General features: G+C 37.3%; 1 protein-coding gene across 5 annotated transcripts in view; it reads right to left on the bottom strand.

The window, feature by feature from the left end:
- scml2 (Scm polycomb group protein like 2) overlaps positions 1-15,780 on the bottom strand; it is a 28,364-nt gene that overhangs the window by 2,930 nt on the left and 9,654 nt on the right. For 4 of the 5 annotated variants that reach the window (XM_041982297.1, XM_041982323.1, XM_041982306.1 and 1 more), the window contains 4 exons: positions 5,520-5,830; positions 5,090-5,219; positions 3,350-3,556; positions 9-182 (listed from right to left, as the gene is read on the bottom strand). In XM_041982297.1, coding sequence (XP_041838231.1) covers positions 9-182; positions 3,350-3,556; positions 5,090-5,219; positions 5,520-5,830 — 822 coding nt within the window. The remainder of the gene's footprint in view (positions 1-8; positions 183-3,349; positions 3,557-5,089; positions 5,220-5,519; positions 5,831-15,780) is intronic. The other variant, XM_041982316.1, reaches the window with a different exon arrangement.

The raw sequence follows: 15,780 nt of genomic DNA, 5'->3' as shown, positions 1-15,780 counted from the left end.
TCTCCCACCTGACTTTGTTCTGCTGTAGAAACGAGTGTTGTTGCTGTAGGGGCTGAATGGCTGTGAGCTGAACAGACTGTCACTCTCCAGATGTTGGCACATGTTCTCCAAAAACCGCAGCACAGAGGACGCACTGGAAACGGACGGCAGCTTCACATAGCGGATACCATGCTCAGACCGAACTAAGGACAGACCACAACCACAACACTTATTAGTCTGCAGGAGCATGTCTGTGTGTAGAAACAAAGTAACACAAGAAATGTGCTTTCAGTTGAACCAGTGTTGTGCTTTATGAAACAAACAAAAAAAAATCATAAAAAAATGTTATATTTATGATTGCTGCTAAGATAAATTGGCAGAAAGTTGTACAAAATACAGAGCGTCCTCTTTTCTGGACAAATGATGCAAGAACAGATTTCAAAAGCCACAAAAACACTGATGTGAACCACAGGATCTTTGAATTATTGTGTTCTCTCTGGAAAAAAAAAATTAAATTCATTTCCATCCATTCATCCATCTTTATTTATATATACACACACGTGTGAATGAGTGCAGAAGCCTTATACTGTACATAGCCAAAGTAAATGTAGTAAATGTACTTAAACATCTTACAGTAGTTACATTTAATTTAGAAGAAAATATAATAAATCCAATACACATGCATGTTGTAATGAAGAACCACGCTTAATTCTAGAATAAATTGCATTATGTTAAGAGTTTGCCTTAAATTTTACCAGAAATCTCAATTTAAGGGCTTATTTTTGCAAACTGTTTAAGAGAGACTGACCCTGGCATTTCTAGTTTATCTGAGTTCATAATTATTCGCCAAATACTCTACATCAACCACCAGCCGCCACTCTTTCACAGCTAAACAAAACAGCAGATGGTTCAGGGTTAGCACCCTCCCTTGACAAAACCTTATTTTTCTACCCCATCCCACACCCCCCCACCCAAGCCAAGCCTGCACAATTCCACAAATTAAAACCCTCTCTCCACTGCATACCACCTATAGGCCCAATCCAGGCCCCCAGGGTAGATCTCAGAATCCTAAACCAGGTTAGATGAGCATGTCACTTCTGATTACAGACTCAGTTCTCACATAAGCTGCACCAGCTTTTATTCTTCCTGTCTCTTATTTCTGACAAACATACACTGCAGTCACATGCGTTAAGCCTGATTACAACTGGCTAACTTTGTAACAAAGACTTTCAGAAATTAAATAAAAACTACTTGGCAGCACTTTTAATTTTTAATGTGTTAAGAATAAGATGACATGGGTGATTCTAACATGTACGTTAACATTAGGCTTCTAGTTGCCTTAAAAATAAAGGGTAGAAACAGCATAAAAGCCTGCTTGTGTTCAAATTAAGAAGAAAAACAAAGTTATATATCAGCACGTTTAAAACTTACTATTAACACATATCTCGTGTGCTTAGACATAACTGTTTAGATTATACACTGTTCAAAACAATACAGGGAACGCTTAAACAACATAGTTTAGATCTTTAAGAATGGAGTATTCTAGTTGAAAATCTTCATGCATTTTATAGTGGAATGTGTTGAGAACAAAATAACATTAGAATGATCAATGGAAATTAAAATCATTAACCCATGGAGCTCTGGATTCAGAATCATACTCAAAATAAAAATGGAAAGATGAGATCACAGGCTGACCCAACATCTGGAAATTCCTTAAGACAGTTCAAAATAAGGGTTAGTGCCTGTATGCTGATGAGACGACAGACCTCGATCTGGGCATCAGTGAACCCCTAGACAGTCTGTGGTACGACGAGGCAGAGATGGATGGAACGAGACATGATGTTCCAGAAGTAGTCAATTGGATTCAGGTCTGGTGAATGGGCAGTCTAGTGCATAGCATCAAGGTCTTCGTCTTGCAGGAACTGCTGATACACTCTGGCCACATGAGGCCAAGCATTGTCATGAAAAAGGAACCCAGGTCCCACTGCAGCACCATATGGTCTGACAACGGGTCTGAGGATTTCATTCCGGTACCTTTGAGTCAAGGTACCACTGACTAGCACACAGAGGACTGTGTGGCACTACAAGGATATGTTTCCGGAGACCATCACTGACCCACTGTCAAACCAGTCATGATGGATGATGTTGTAGGCAGCAGCACAGTGTTGGGCAGTGGGCACAGGCCCTACTTGTGGTTGTGGGGCCCTCACAGAGCTGGTTTCTGACCATCTGAGCAGAAACTTGCACATTAGTGGCCTGTTAGACATCACTTTATAGGGCTCTGGCAGTGCTCCTCTTGTACCTCCTTGCACATAGGAGCAGATAGCAGTCCTGCTGTATATAGCTCTTTACATTTTCTGAAGAGCTTTTAAAGTTTTCTGGCTACTTTTTCACTCATTTCACTTTAGTCGTTGTACCTGTCCATTTTCAAAGGAATGTGTTGTTTTGTTTATTTGTTAACCCACTTATTACGGGCCTGTTGATCATTCAAACATAAAAGTCACCTTACTCAAGGATAGTTTGGCACAGAAACCGTTTTAAATAGTATATAATTAAATTAATTAAATAGTCTTTAATTTCATCTATGGAGGAAATTTCCAAAGAGTTATTAGCTGAGAACTTGAAATATCTAAGCAATGTTTTAAAAAACTGAGGAAACGTGACAAGAGGAGTAAAAAATAAGAAATGGCAGGCCTAAAAACATTACAGCAGGTGAACTGAATCTGAAACGATGTCCTTGAGAAATAGACCTTATACCTTTACTAAGACCTGAAAAATACACCCAGACCTTTAACAGCTGATCTACTGTTTACTGAAACCTCATCAGAAATGATCTCCATCAACGGCTGTATGCCGTCAATAAGGAAGGAGACAAGGAGAAGCAGCTGAACAATGTCAAACTTGATTGGAGTGATGAAAGACGTCAGGTATAAACATTACTGAACCAATGTGGGATCATCTTGACAAAGAAGAGAACATGAGGCAGCCTACATCCAAAGAAGAGTTTTGAGAAGTCCTTCAAAAACCTGGAGAACTATTCATGAAGACTACTTAAAGAAATTACAAGAAATCTTTTTTGAGAGAGTTCAGGCTCTTTAAGCTCATTAAAATTGTTCTAGTTTAATTTATATCTCTTTTATTGTGGTTCAAATGTGATATATTTTATACTAAACAGATATATAACAATATGAAAATTCTCATTTAACCCTTTTCAGTAAAAAAAATATGCAAAAAACCCTTTCTCTAATATATAAAATATAGTGTTGCAGAGGTTGTGACAAGATGTTAAGTTACCAAAACCTACTTTAGATATGTGATGAGGAATACAGATGTTTTTCTCTGTGAGGAAAAATGAGCAATCCATGTTTACCTCTGATGACCTCTCCTCCTGTATGGGACTGGCTCTGAAGAAACGACAGCAGCACAGAGGGCAGATATGTACAGTCCACACAGGCCTGAACCGCCTGCTGAAGGACTGCGTTGACTGGTGCTGGACCAAAGTGGTCTGGCAGCTGCTGCACTAGTTTTCGGTCAAGATGAGGGCCATAGTCCCCATGCTTGTTAACATAGACACACACTGTGATGAAACAAAGAAAGGGAAATGGCAAAAAAGCAGAGAAAAATACATTTTTAACCTTTTGAAAATGTGCAAATAGATTTTTAATGATGTGTTATATCAAGCTGAAGTTCATAACTTTACAACAGACACCACGACCCTTCATGTACTCAGAAAGCATCCCCCCCCCCCTCACTTTTTGCACACATGGTGATGTAGATTTTTATTTAAATTAATAGTGTAAATTAAAATAAATAAAAAAATAAAATAAAACAAATGTACAATATCCATGACACTAATATGATAAGGATTTCATAACCTGCGGAAAATTTAGGTAAAAATAAATTTGAACTTCTTGATTGGGGAGTTTACTGAATTCCTCCAGACAAGGGAGAAAAATATCTGACAGAGCTTTATTACATAATATAATTAGTTTTTTTTGTTGTTTTTTTTTACAAATTTTGGGAAGTTTCGTAATAACCCTGAATATGACTACAAGCTGATGCGTAATAAACCACTCAGAGTCAGGTTTCTGCTCTCAGTTGCACCCTTTGTTTTTTCAAGAACTCCTGCAATTGGCTGCAATCATACTTCCCTCAGGGCTGAGAATTACCAGAAATTCAGCTTGTGGTTTTGGCTCTATTTGGCCTTTTTTTAGTAGAGTTTATAAGGGTTTTTATTATTATTATTATTATTATTATTATTATTACTACTAATCCTGCCATAAAACTGCCATTTAATCAACTCGAATCTCTTTAATAGATAACTTGCTACACTTTTACTACAATGAAATATTACATCAGTGACATTATAATTACAACAAGAAGAAATCTGAACACTTTCTGTTCTTGTTGTACATCTGTTTGTGAGTTAATCAGAAATTTGAGCATAAATCAGATTTATTTTATCAAGCAGTAAATACATTGACTATTAATGTTATAGTGACCTGAAATATTGTCATACATCCTGTGTGTAGGAGTGAGTGTAACCCATAACAACTCATCTTTGTCCCTAACAAAGTCTCTGATTGTTCTGGTTGTTGCTTTAGTTATGCTACTTTCACTTCCCAATTATACAGCTCATTTGAACATTCCAAAGTGTTAAAATTGTCCTGTTTAATAACTCACTACTGTTTTAAGAGCTGACAGGCAGCTCCTCAAGACTTACTGGTATGGGTTTTGTTCAGACATGCAGTTCAAATTGTGGGACCTTGCATAAACAAGTGTATGGAAAAAAAATATCTCAATGATAAATAAAGCAAAGAGGATCCATCAAAATGTACAGTGGACTGTAACAGCAACAAATCTAAACACTTGGCAAAAGTTTTTTATCTTTACATAGATCCATAAACATAAAAGCATGTCTCATTTCATCCCTAAATATTAGTTAAATATTAAATCTTTAAAAATGGGGCCAAATTCAGTGTAACATTTTAAAGCCAAATCTACAACACAAAAGTGCAAAAATTGAGGAGATCAAAAAACTTTTGAATCTATTGTGTGGATATTGTATTACTATTATATTCAGTTATTAGAATCAAACTTGTGTTTTCACCTGTGCAAACTACATTTGAGCTGTTGCTGAAGTTGCTGTCCACTGAGACATGGCTGGCACTCAATCTGGTCTCTGGAGGTGGAGTTGCAACTGGTGATGCCCCCAAGGATTGCCCCACCTGAGGCTTCTTCTGGAGCAAAGAACAAACAAACTATCTCATTAAATTTCTGTAACCTGTCCAGGTTGTTGATGACTTATTAATGCTGTGCTTCAACTCTGCTTAACATGAATGGCACTGCAGCATATACAACACCTTGTGAACTTGTAAACATCTGCATAAACATCTGCATATACTCCTCCTCTATTCTATCAAGTAGCCAACATCTCAGTCTCCTCCTCCTTAAAATCATTTCTGCCAGAGCAATTTAAAGGTAAAATGACAGGGTCAGTTGCTCAGTTTTAACAGAATACATCTCATGCGGCATCTCACCTTGCCCTTAGGCTTGGGCCCTCTCTTCTTGTGTGGTCTGGGGGCCAGTTGAGTCTCAGAGCTAGTTCTGGCTGGGCTCTGTGATCCTCCATTTACTGCTGCTGCTGCCGCAGCTTCAGCTGCTGCCTTCAGCAAAGCAATAGTCTGGGATTTGGGACGACGACCTCGGACACCCTTTCGAACGGGGAGGGGTGGCAAGGGGTTGGGGAGTCGGTATGAGGTCTGCATGGAGGAGGAGGAGGAGTTGAAAGAGGAGCGGTGTGTTGCTGAGGTGGAAGAAACTGGAGCAAGAAGTGCACTAGGGAGGGTAACTGGGAAAAAGGGATATCAGAGAGAATACAGATATTTCTTAGCATTATTATAAGTCAATAAGTATTCAAACTTTCAAATACACACATACCAATAAACGAATTTCGTTTCAGTTTGGTGTCATGTATGATAGGGTATAGCACAAAATTTCCATAGCTGACAATCTGCAACAACATAGCTGGTGGCTTTGCTTTTGAAACAAAAGAAACTATGATTGTGAGCCAGTTTTGGACTAATTGCTTTAAAGATGCTGCTTTATACAGAACATCCTTGGTCAACTGCACTTAGAAAATCAACGGTGCTGCAGGTCCATGATCAGGAGAAAAAAAATTTGGAGGGGAGGGGGCGCATAGGATGAGCTACTGAATGGTTCTGCAGTAGAAAATTGCTTGGATTTTTTGTCGTCTGAGACTGGCAGGTCTTTTGTATTGAGCCCCTCCCTTCACTGAAATCCAAGTCAAAAGTTATGAACATGCAGAGACCCGCCAGCAACAAAACAAAAATCGTAATTATACTGATAACATTTTGGGGTTTTTTTCGGCTTTGTTTTCTCCCACAGCAAAAAAAAACATAGGAACAATGTTTAATAAATAAGCATTTTTAGCATACATTACTTTAAGAGAATCCTTTGATGCAGATACAAAATTATTAAAATTAAAATGTACTGTATGTTTGAATTTGTTAAAGTATTTACAGAAAAATTTGTAAATGTAATAAAATATAGGACACAGAAACACATAACTCCAATAGGCTTACTGGCTTAAAAGAATCACTTGATAGTATGAGCAATTCTGAGATATACACATAATTTTTATGTCTGAATTCATTTCTTTATCAACAAATACACTTGACAAAGTGATGCAAGCCACAGACAAGCTTTGTTAAACAACAAACATGGGCATTTATGGTTATACATTGGCTGGCTTTTTTAACGTGGTGTAGAACTGATTATTATTAGTATTCAGTTTTTTAAAAAAATGAAAAAGACAGCTCACAAATTTGGCATCTAATATTAGTTTTAAATGGGTGCTAAGGCTGATCAAAGTTGTTTCATAAGTCTGGTTTAAACTGCATGAAGGTTTTTATGTTTGTTTTATGTTAAAATTTCTCCACAGAATCCATACCATACCATTTGGTATCAGATTTCAGTATTTATCATTCTGAAGTTTCTCCAGACTCCTTAAATCTTTTAATTACGATACTCTGTAAGTTTGCATTGAAAGACACTTCTTTACATTTCTAAAATATTTCCAAAAACATTATCTTTTATTTAAAAGTCAGCGTCTATGGGATGCTCTTTTCTTTGTAGCGCTTTAAAATTTTGCATCTTTTGTTCTCATATATGTTATTTCAACTTAAAATAAAAGTTTCAGCTTCAAAATTACACGTTTTTGGAATATTTTTGGATAATTATAAAATGAATATTTTTGAAAAGCAATGCATTGCATTTCTGCTTTATATTTTAATTTTAAGCAGTCCCCAAACTCTGTTAGAACAGGGTTCAATTTTATGGATAAAAAACAGCAAATTACTTTCAAAAGACTAAGGAATGACAAAGAAAACAAAGCTTAGTTTGAAGATGATAAAAGTGACGATAAAGTAAAGGGTACAAACATAGGAAAAGAAAATACAAAGCAGTGGCAACTCCACCCCTTTCTATCTTCATCAGCCTGAACATAACACTGTGATAAAATCACATAATCACCAATGTGGAAGTGTGAAAGACGGTGCAAAATGAGGGAGAAAATAGGGAAAGATAACCATCCCCTCCATTTCAATAACAATGTATGGTTTGGTGAGAGTGGGGGTCTGAAAGTGTACACTGATGCTCTCAAGGGGGCAAAGCTTTCATCAGAGCCTTTTTGACTGAGGCAATATGGCACAACTATGTAAGCTTTACAGTATTCTCTGAGGGACCAAACAGGGCACTGTGAAAGCAGCTTAATTAGAAAATGAGTGAAAGTGGGTGTAGACTAGAGCAGTGTCTTGTTTCAGAGGGCAAAGGCTCACCAGGAACGGTCACACAAAGCATGCTCACACACAACAGCGAGGCCAACCTGCATTACAAGCCAGAAGCCTCAAACCCTCTGTACCAACATTAAATCTGAGCTGAGGTGGCCTCTCTGATCTTTCCCCATAATCCATCCACATTAAGTGACAGCCACCCAAACCAGCCTGCATATCCTTTCCATACCAGTGATTAATGTATCATATTTATGTAAAGTAGATTAAGCACCTCTCAGGAACTACACCTTTCAAAGACAATCTGCTTATAAATTACTTTCATCCAACATGTTCACAGTGACAGGATCATATAACGTCTATCAGCCTGTTTTAGGTCTACAGTGCATTGTCATGATGACAAAAATTATTTATTTTTCTCTCACTCAGTAAACAAACCAAAGATTTAATGTGGATTTGATAACTTTTTGACTTCACAGACTAAATGATCTAATGGTAAAAGCTACACCAGAAAAAACTTTGCTGCAGTTTATCTCTGTGCCCCAAAGTCAGGTACATGTTATATTTTTTAAAGATTGGATTTGAGATTAGAGGTGCTCAAGTGAACAAGAGAATAAACATGACAGGTAAAACACAATGGTGGATAGTTGTGACTGAGTCGTGATTCTGTTGTTTCCAGGAAGTATATACACAGACGTAAAACGCTCAATACTGGAGGTCACCGCTGGGGGCAGTACACAGGCTCTGAAATAGTGAAAAGGTCAATCTACTGGTCACATTATAATTCCCAGCCTGTAGCAGAACGTTGACATGTGGTGAGCTGCACTGCTTTCACATCACTGAGGTTCTGTTCTGGCTAAAGAGACCCATTAAAGCCAGTAAGTCTGATCCATACAAGCCAGTTAGCAGTGAACACGCTAGTTGTTTACAAAGTGATAAAACAGCAATTTTATTGCCACGTTAGTTTGTCTCATTACATTTATTAAATTAGTTGATGACGTCGGAGTTTCCACCAGGAGAACAGCTGGATAACTGGTTCTGTTCAACAGCAGATCTTAGGTTTAATTCTTTTGTGTCTTCTTGAACTAAATCATCTTTTTGAAAGTGAGAACATGATTTTTAACCATCATTCATCAGCATTTACAATGAGTCAGCAGCTTTCTGATTTTCTTTATAAGTCTATTTGCAACTGTTTGTGGGCTGATAGTCGGCTACTTTTTGGATAAAAACAAAAAAAGCAAGAAAAGTGTACATCACAATTTCCTTTAACCAGTTTAAGGAACATTGCAAGTAATTTATTTATTTTTAGGGGGCATTGTGCAAAGTGTTTATGAGCAGTCATTGTCTCACATGCAGTAAATGAAGGTCGGCACACTCGCTTACTGGAAAAACAGAAAATAACTAACAGACTTGTTATGTTAACAGCTAGTCAACAGAGAATAAAAGATTGACAATGACTAAAACCTCAAAAACTTTGAAGCTATACTGATCAGTCATTAACAGATTTTTACACCATGCCCCTTTTCCATTTGACAATTATTTACTTCGTCACTACATTACCTCAACATAAGAATGTCTGAGTTACTTCGCCTCTGCCCTCCTCCATGCTTTACCAAAATAAAAGCTTGTTGACAGGTAAGACACAGATAAATGAAAATTACTTTACACAATCCCACTTAAAAAAATCTATGAAAATTAGGAGTAAAAACAAATGACTATAATATAATTATAAAGCCAAAAATTTAAAAAAGAACATCAACATGGTTTGCACTAAAGCAGAATGTGATTCAAATTAAAAGAAAATGTAAAAAGCTTCAACAGATACTAAAACAATAATGTGATCTGTACAATACAGTTTTATCATAAACTTTTTATCATAAACTACAAGCTTAAAATAATACAAATCTTTTAAAAAGAAATAAAACCTTGATTAAGACATGACTGACGTGTATTTATTGCAACAAAACAATGACATATGGTACTGATCATGACTATATAATTCCACCCTGACCCAATGACCTGTGTAAGCAGCAGCCTAAAAAAAGTGCACGAATGAGTGTGTGTAGTAAGTGCATGAGAACATTGGTAAGAAGTGTGTCTGCTCTCTGTGGGGGGAAGGGGGGTGGGGGGTTGGAGGAGGGGCTTCACAGAGTAACCTCTCATCTAATTATGCTCCACACACACACACACACACACACACACACATATATATATATATATATGCCTATACAAATAGAGCTCTCAAAGCAAACAGCTCATTCTGCCACATTATACACACACATGAACGCTCACACAAACTGTTCTTTTAAGTGAACTTATGAAAGTGTGTAAAAGTCTGTAAAAAGAACAAAAGGAACGTTGCTTAAGTAGCTTCAGGCCACAAAGTGTAAACATGGAAGATTTCATGCACACATCCTCCCAGCTTTAAAACGCACACTGAAAAACATTAAAATAAATCTTGTTTTCCTGTTGAACTGATTGTAATTTGATACAGAGTTTTTTTTTAACTAATTCCTTATGCGTCACTTTAAATACAAAAAAAAAAGAAAAAAAAAAACAGGATCAAAAACACATGATGCTTCAAGCTTAAATGCAGCAAGAAAGTTAAATCTTTAACTTTTATTCTGTCTCACTGTATTTCCTTCACAAAATCATTCAAATGAATAGAAGTGATTTAAAAAAATCTCCAATGCTAAGAGACCCAAATTGCTTCATTTAATTTACAGCCATTAAGGAGGCTAAAGAGTCCTTTTTGTGAGACAACCTTCATCTGAAGTGAAGATAAAGCTTTCACTTCCTTTTCTATGTTCCCTCACAACAACAACAACAAAAAAAAAGAAAAAAAAAACGATTTCTTCACCAATCCTAGCCTTTTAGAAACACATGTAGAAACACTGAAGACACTACAATCCGATTCATGCTATTAAATCTCTAGGATGTAGCAGAGAAAATCCTGTCCCAAGACAGCTTTTACCCACAGCATAATCATCTGCAATGCACAATTTCAAAAGTTTTTCTTTCATTTATGCAGAAAATCAAACAACACAACTCACCAGGAAGCAAAAAGCAGAACTTCACTGTAGTAGTGGAAGTAAAGTCAGCCGTGATGATTGCACTAATATGTTACAATAAAAGTCACTGCTTCCTGGTTCTCTCTTTGCAAAAGAAAAACTCTCTTTAAGCTGTTGTTGATATCCCCTTTTATTTTTTTCCCTCTTTTTTAACCTTTTCCAATATACCTTCCTTGTCTGCACCACATTTTCTATTTTCCCTCTATCAGCTGCGTCTCTCTTGTCTTTTCTCCACAACAAAGCCCACGCTGCTGCTGCTTGTGCTGCTGGTTGACGCTGCTGCAAAGCTTCCCTCCCAGTGAATGAGCAGTGGGAGGGAAGAGAGGAGGGGGGTGTTAGATTTGCATAGAGTTGGGGAGGGTTAAAGGGAAGGAAGGGAGGAGGGAAAAGTGGGTAGGTGAGAAGGAGGGGTGAGCAGAATTCTTTATTAATGTTATCTGTAGGCCATATCAACGGTCTACATCAGTCACCTGCTTCTAAGTAAGCCATAAGCCTCTGGGGGAGGGGAAAAAAAGAGAGAGAGGGGGGGGGGGGGGGGTGTTTCGGGGGTAACGGTGGGACTCCGAGAGCGGATGGGGGATGGGGCAAGGGTTGGAGGTGGGGTAAAAGGTTAAACTGGATCAGAAGAGTCCTGATTGAAACGGGTGAAAAGGGGCAAACTCCTGGAGTTGGTCCACACATAAGCAAGCTTCTTCTAAAATATAGACACACACACACACACACACACACACACACACACACACACTAATGACCCAGAAAGGGGTCGCCCTCAGTGTAACCCAAGACTATTCAGACATTTCCTGATGAAAGATGGCTGGGACCAGCATCAGGAAGCAGTGGCATAGTCAGATATCACCCAGGCTCTGGAAGAATGTGAAGCATAAGAGCCAAAAGGAAGCCTGTGTGTGAAGTCTTTTCATTGACACCTTAATCTGCCTCTTATACGTATGACAAACAGAAAGAATAAATGTGAACACTTGAGTGTAATTTTATGCAACATAATGACAATTAATGAGCAACAGTTTATAGATGTACAAGTGTTTAAAACTGTTCTTGCATTTATATAGCATATTTTTAGTCTATTCTTGTAAGAAACACTTCAGAAAATCTGACTTGTTTAGCTCCTAAGGGTTCACATCATTAGCATAAAAGTTAAACCAAAAACAGCAACAAATTTAAAGACATATATAAGTAAATAATATGCTGATTTTTTGTGTGTGCTTTTGTACATAACTATAAATCAGTATAAATGTCACAAACAAAATATTGGTGAAATGTTTTGAAGCTACTTCAGAAATGTAACATGAATGGTTATGATTGTTATCTATAAAATATATTTAAATTATAAAATTATATTTTTATTACTTTGCCTCACTAAGATGTGTCTGTTACCACAGACACGCTTCCACCTTCATGCATTATTCAGAAAGCACCATTCCCAAAGATTAAAGAAATCAACATAAAAAAAAAACATAATAATTTGCATGTTGTCAATCACTTTTAAAGAAAAAAAGGAAACTCATTACGCTCACTTCTGGCTTTTGTGTAGCTTCCTTCAAAATTATGTAGCAGGGTCACAACAGGATCATCTGGATGAAAGCTAATTTGAAATTTTAAACGTAGTAGTAATTACAGAGTCTCTCACTCTTTTTTCCTCACGTGCACAGTTAATTATCATCTCGTTAACACCTCACAAAACCCTACTTATTCACTTACATGCAAAAACACAGTAGCTGTCAGATGATTTTCTTTCTTGTTCTTTCTTTGACTGCATTAAAAGACAAAGAAAAAAAATCTCCACACATAAACTGTGAATGAAGTTTATTACAAATCCTGTTTAAATCAAGAATTTAAAGCATATATATATATATATATATATATATATATATGCTTTTGTTTAGCAATGAGCTTTTTTTGTATATAATTGCCTATACCCTCATGTTATCTGTATTTAATGCAATTAGTCTGTGTAAATTTAAGTGTTGGCAAATTAAAACATCCATTAAAATAGTCTTCTAATAGAGCTGCAGCAATACATCAAGAACCAATGACAAAGAATGTTTTGAGACTGTATAAAACTTGATTTGGCCCTGGTATCTATATACATCCTGTTCGACTGGATCGCTGGTGGTGCATTCATGAAATGCATCCCAGCACCAATCAGTGCATTCAGTCTTAAGTTCTCGTCTTAGTTTTGTTGTTTGGTTTCTATTTAGTTCCTAGAACATCCAGCTCGAGCATCGCTTTCAATTAGTTTTACATAAACTTATCAATTTAGTTTACCTGTCTGCCTCTCATCTCATAGATAAGCATTTGGGTCCGATTCCTCGTCTCTGTTCAATAATAGATTGTGACAAATCTCTTGCATATATGGAAAGCAACCTAAGTGCAAACCATGATCACTTTTCCTTAACGCTTTAATTTGACAAAGCAGAACATTATGGGAAATTCTGCAGATGTTTATGCCAAACAGACCTTTGTTCACTGAAGCCAAGACTTTTGCATGCTTCTGCAGCCCCATAATTTTCATTAAACCTGGGAATGCCCTCTGATGTGAGGCGTCTGTGTTAGTTTGCAAACATGGAGTCTTGTAGTCAGCGCTACAACTTGGGTGTAAATGTGAGTAAGCTAGGCAATTGTAATTACTTTTATGCTGATGTGACAGGTGTCAGACAAAATCAGAGAAGCCCTGAGGGTGACATGGAGACAGCAGATATTTATGTTTGCGAAATTATAGCATTAAGCTTATTTATCAGTTAAGTTAATTAACTGTCCCAAATCTATAAACTATGCTACAATACTTTTTTTGTAAGTGATTGTCATGTAATAAGGGCTGTATGGAGCTACTTTAAAGATGTAATTAATGTCTTTTTGGTCCAACTACACATGAATAGTGGATTGAGGATTTACACTTCACTGCATCACTCCCAGAGGACTGAAAAATGCTCTAAGGGACATGTAACAGCAGTCATCCATCAGTTGTGAGGAGACAACCCAAACAAACATACACACATCTCCCATTAATCACAGTTGCTGGCTTTGGTTATTTAAAGCCCTGCTCACTGACCACTGGTCATCAACAATGGGGAGAAAACGCCTAAATGGGTGCTGATGAAATGCAACAATAAATATGGATATGATTGATAATTATTGCACCTAATAAATATTCTAGCAAAACCTACACATCAAGGTTAACAAACTCACTCCAGAGCACTTTGTTACTGTGATTTCTGATTGATGGCAAACTTCTAAACAACTCAGAAAGAAGCTAAACATTTAAAACTTTAACACTGAGCTTTGGAATTTAAAAGAAAAATCACATAGCAATGCATTCTTGTAAGCACCGAGCATAATTACCATAACACTGCATTCTGATAGATAGTTAATAGAACACTGCTGCCTCCTCATTTAGGAATTAAAGCTCTGATTTCCACAGATACACACCAAGAATATTTTGTCCAAAAGAGTTTCAGGTGTCCCACATTATCAGAGGATCTTAAAATGATTCCTGAAACAGTATGAAGGACAGCACAGAGGCGCTAATCACGGTAGCACAGGAGCCCCAGAGCAATAGAGGCCCAGATCTACCACACCAGACAGGATCCCAGGTGCAGGCTGCCCAAAGAGGCCCCTGAAACAATTTAGCATCTAACAGCAGGGTGTAAGATACTGGCAGGCAAAGAACATCTGTGCAGAATATGGACTGGAGACCACTAGGTCAGAATGGGAATCACCTCCCAAGTAGAAGGAGAATGAGAGAGCAAAGATTCTGTAGGACTTCCATATACAGACCGACGAAATGGTGGTGAACAACCAACCAGACATTGCGATAATGGATAAGCAGCAGAGGAAAGCCATTGGGATCGATGTGGCAATATCAGGAAAATGGAACATGAGCAACTGGAGAAATACCAAGGGCTCATGGAAGAACCAGAGAAAGCCTGGAAGGTGAAGGCATCAGTAGTGCATGTGATCATCAGGGTACTGGGGACCGTGTCCCCCACAATGGCGAGGAGGCTCTAACAGATACCTGGAGAAACATCAGACATCTCAATCCAGAGGAGCACAAAATTAGGAACAGCTGAGATACTGGGCAAGTCTTTCAAGCTCTACAGGCTTAAGGCCTCTCGAGCTTGAGGTTTAAAGTCTGGGGGCCTTGTTGGTATGTAAAATCACGAATAAAACAAAGAAAAATAAAACCTGAAAATGCACCGATTGTGTGCTAAACAGGACTTTATCTAGATCTCTGTATCATTCACCACACTGCTTTGTCACAATTTTAAGAACAGTCTGAGCCAGTCACTGCATAAATAGAATAATGGACTATTACTCATAACAGAGTATAATTAAATCATAATGTATTATTTTAACATTTACTAATGTAAATGATCTAATTACAATGAAGCAAAAACTTGCATGCATAAACCTCAATTTTTCCATAACTTCCTATCACTTCAAATATTAACTCATTAGCCTATCAAAAATAAATGAATAAATACAGTTAATAAAAACTTTTTATATTCCTTTTTCTGTAGCTGTATAGAATTTTATAACTGAGAATTATTGTTTTTCTCCAGATAAACACTTTAAATGTGTCCTGAAATGTTGAATTCAAAGTAATCTAATCAAAATTGTCTGAGATTGCAGCTCTAGACTAACAAGGCACTCTGAACTGAAGATGCTCAAAAAAAGGCTCGCTATCTCTATAATTGCTCAGTCAGATGCCTGTTGATCCTCACAGTTGAAAAGAAATAAGACCCAGAATCAAGACTGATTACAGAGAGGAGACAGCATCCTTTCTTTTTAGATTCGCATAACAAACCTACTACTCCGCGGTCTGTTACCAGTCATCAGAATTTAAACACTGCTGCCCTCTAGTGGTCAAAATTTATAACGTCCCTTTATCATTAGAGATACCT

Source organism: Melanotaenia boesemani, chromosome 1 (genome assembly GCF_017639745.1).
Source record: "Melanotaenia boesemani isolate fMelBoe1 chromosome 1, fMelBoe1.pri, whole genome shotgun sequence".
NCBI lineage: Eukaryota > Metazoa > Chordata > Actinopteri > Atheriniformes > Melanotaeniidae > Melanotaenia > Melanotaenia boesemani.
The sequence above is the reverse complement of the archived record's forward strand: the minus strand, read 5'-3'. Positions and strand labels throughout refer to the sequence as shown.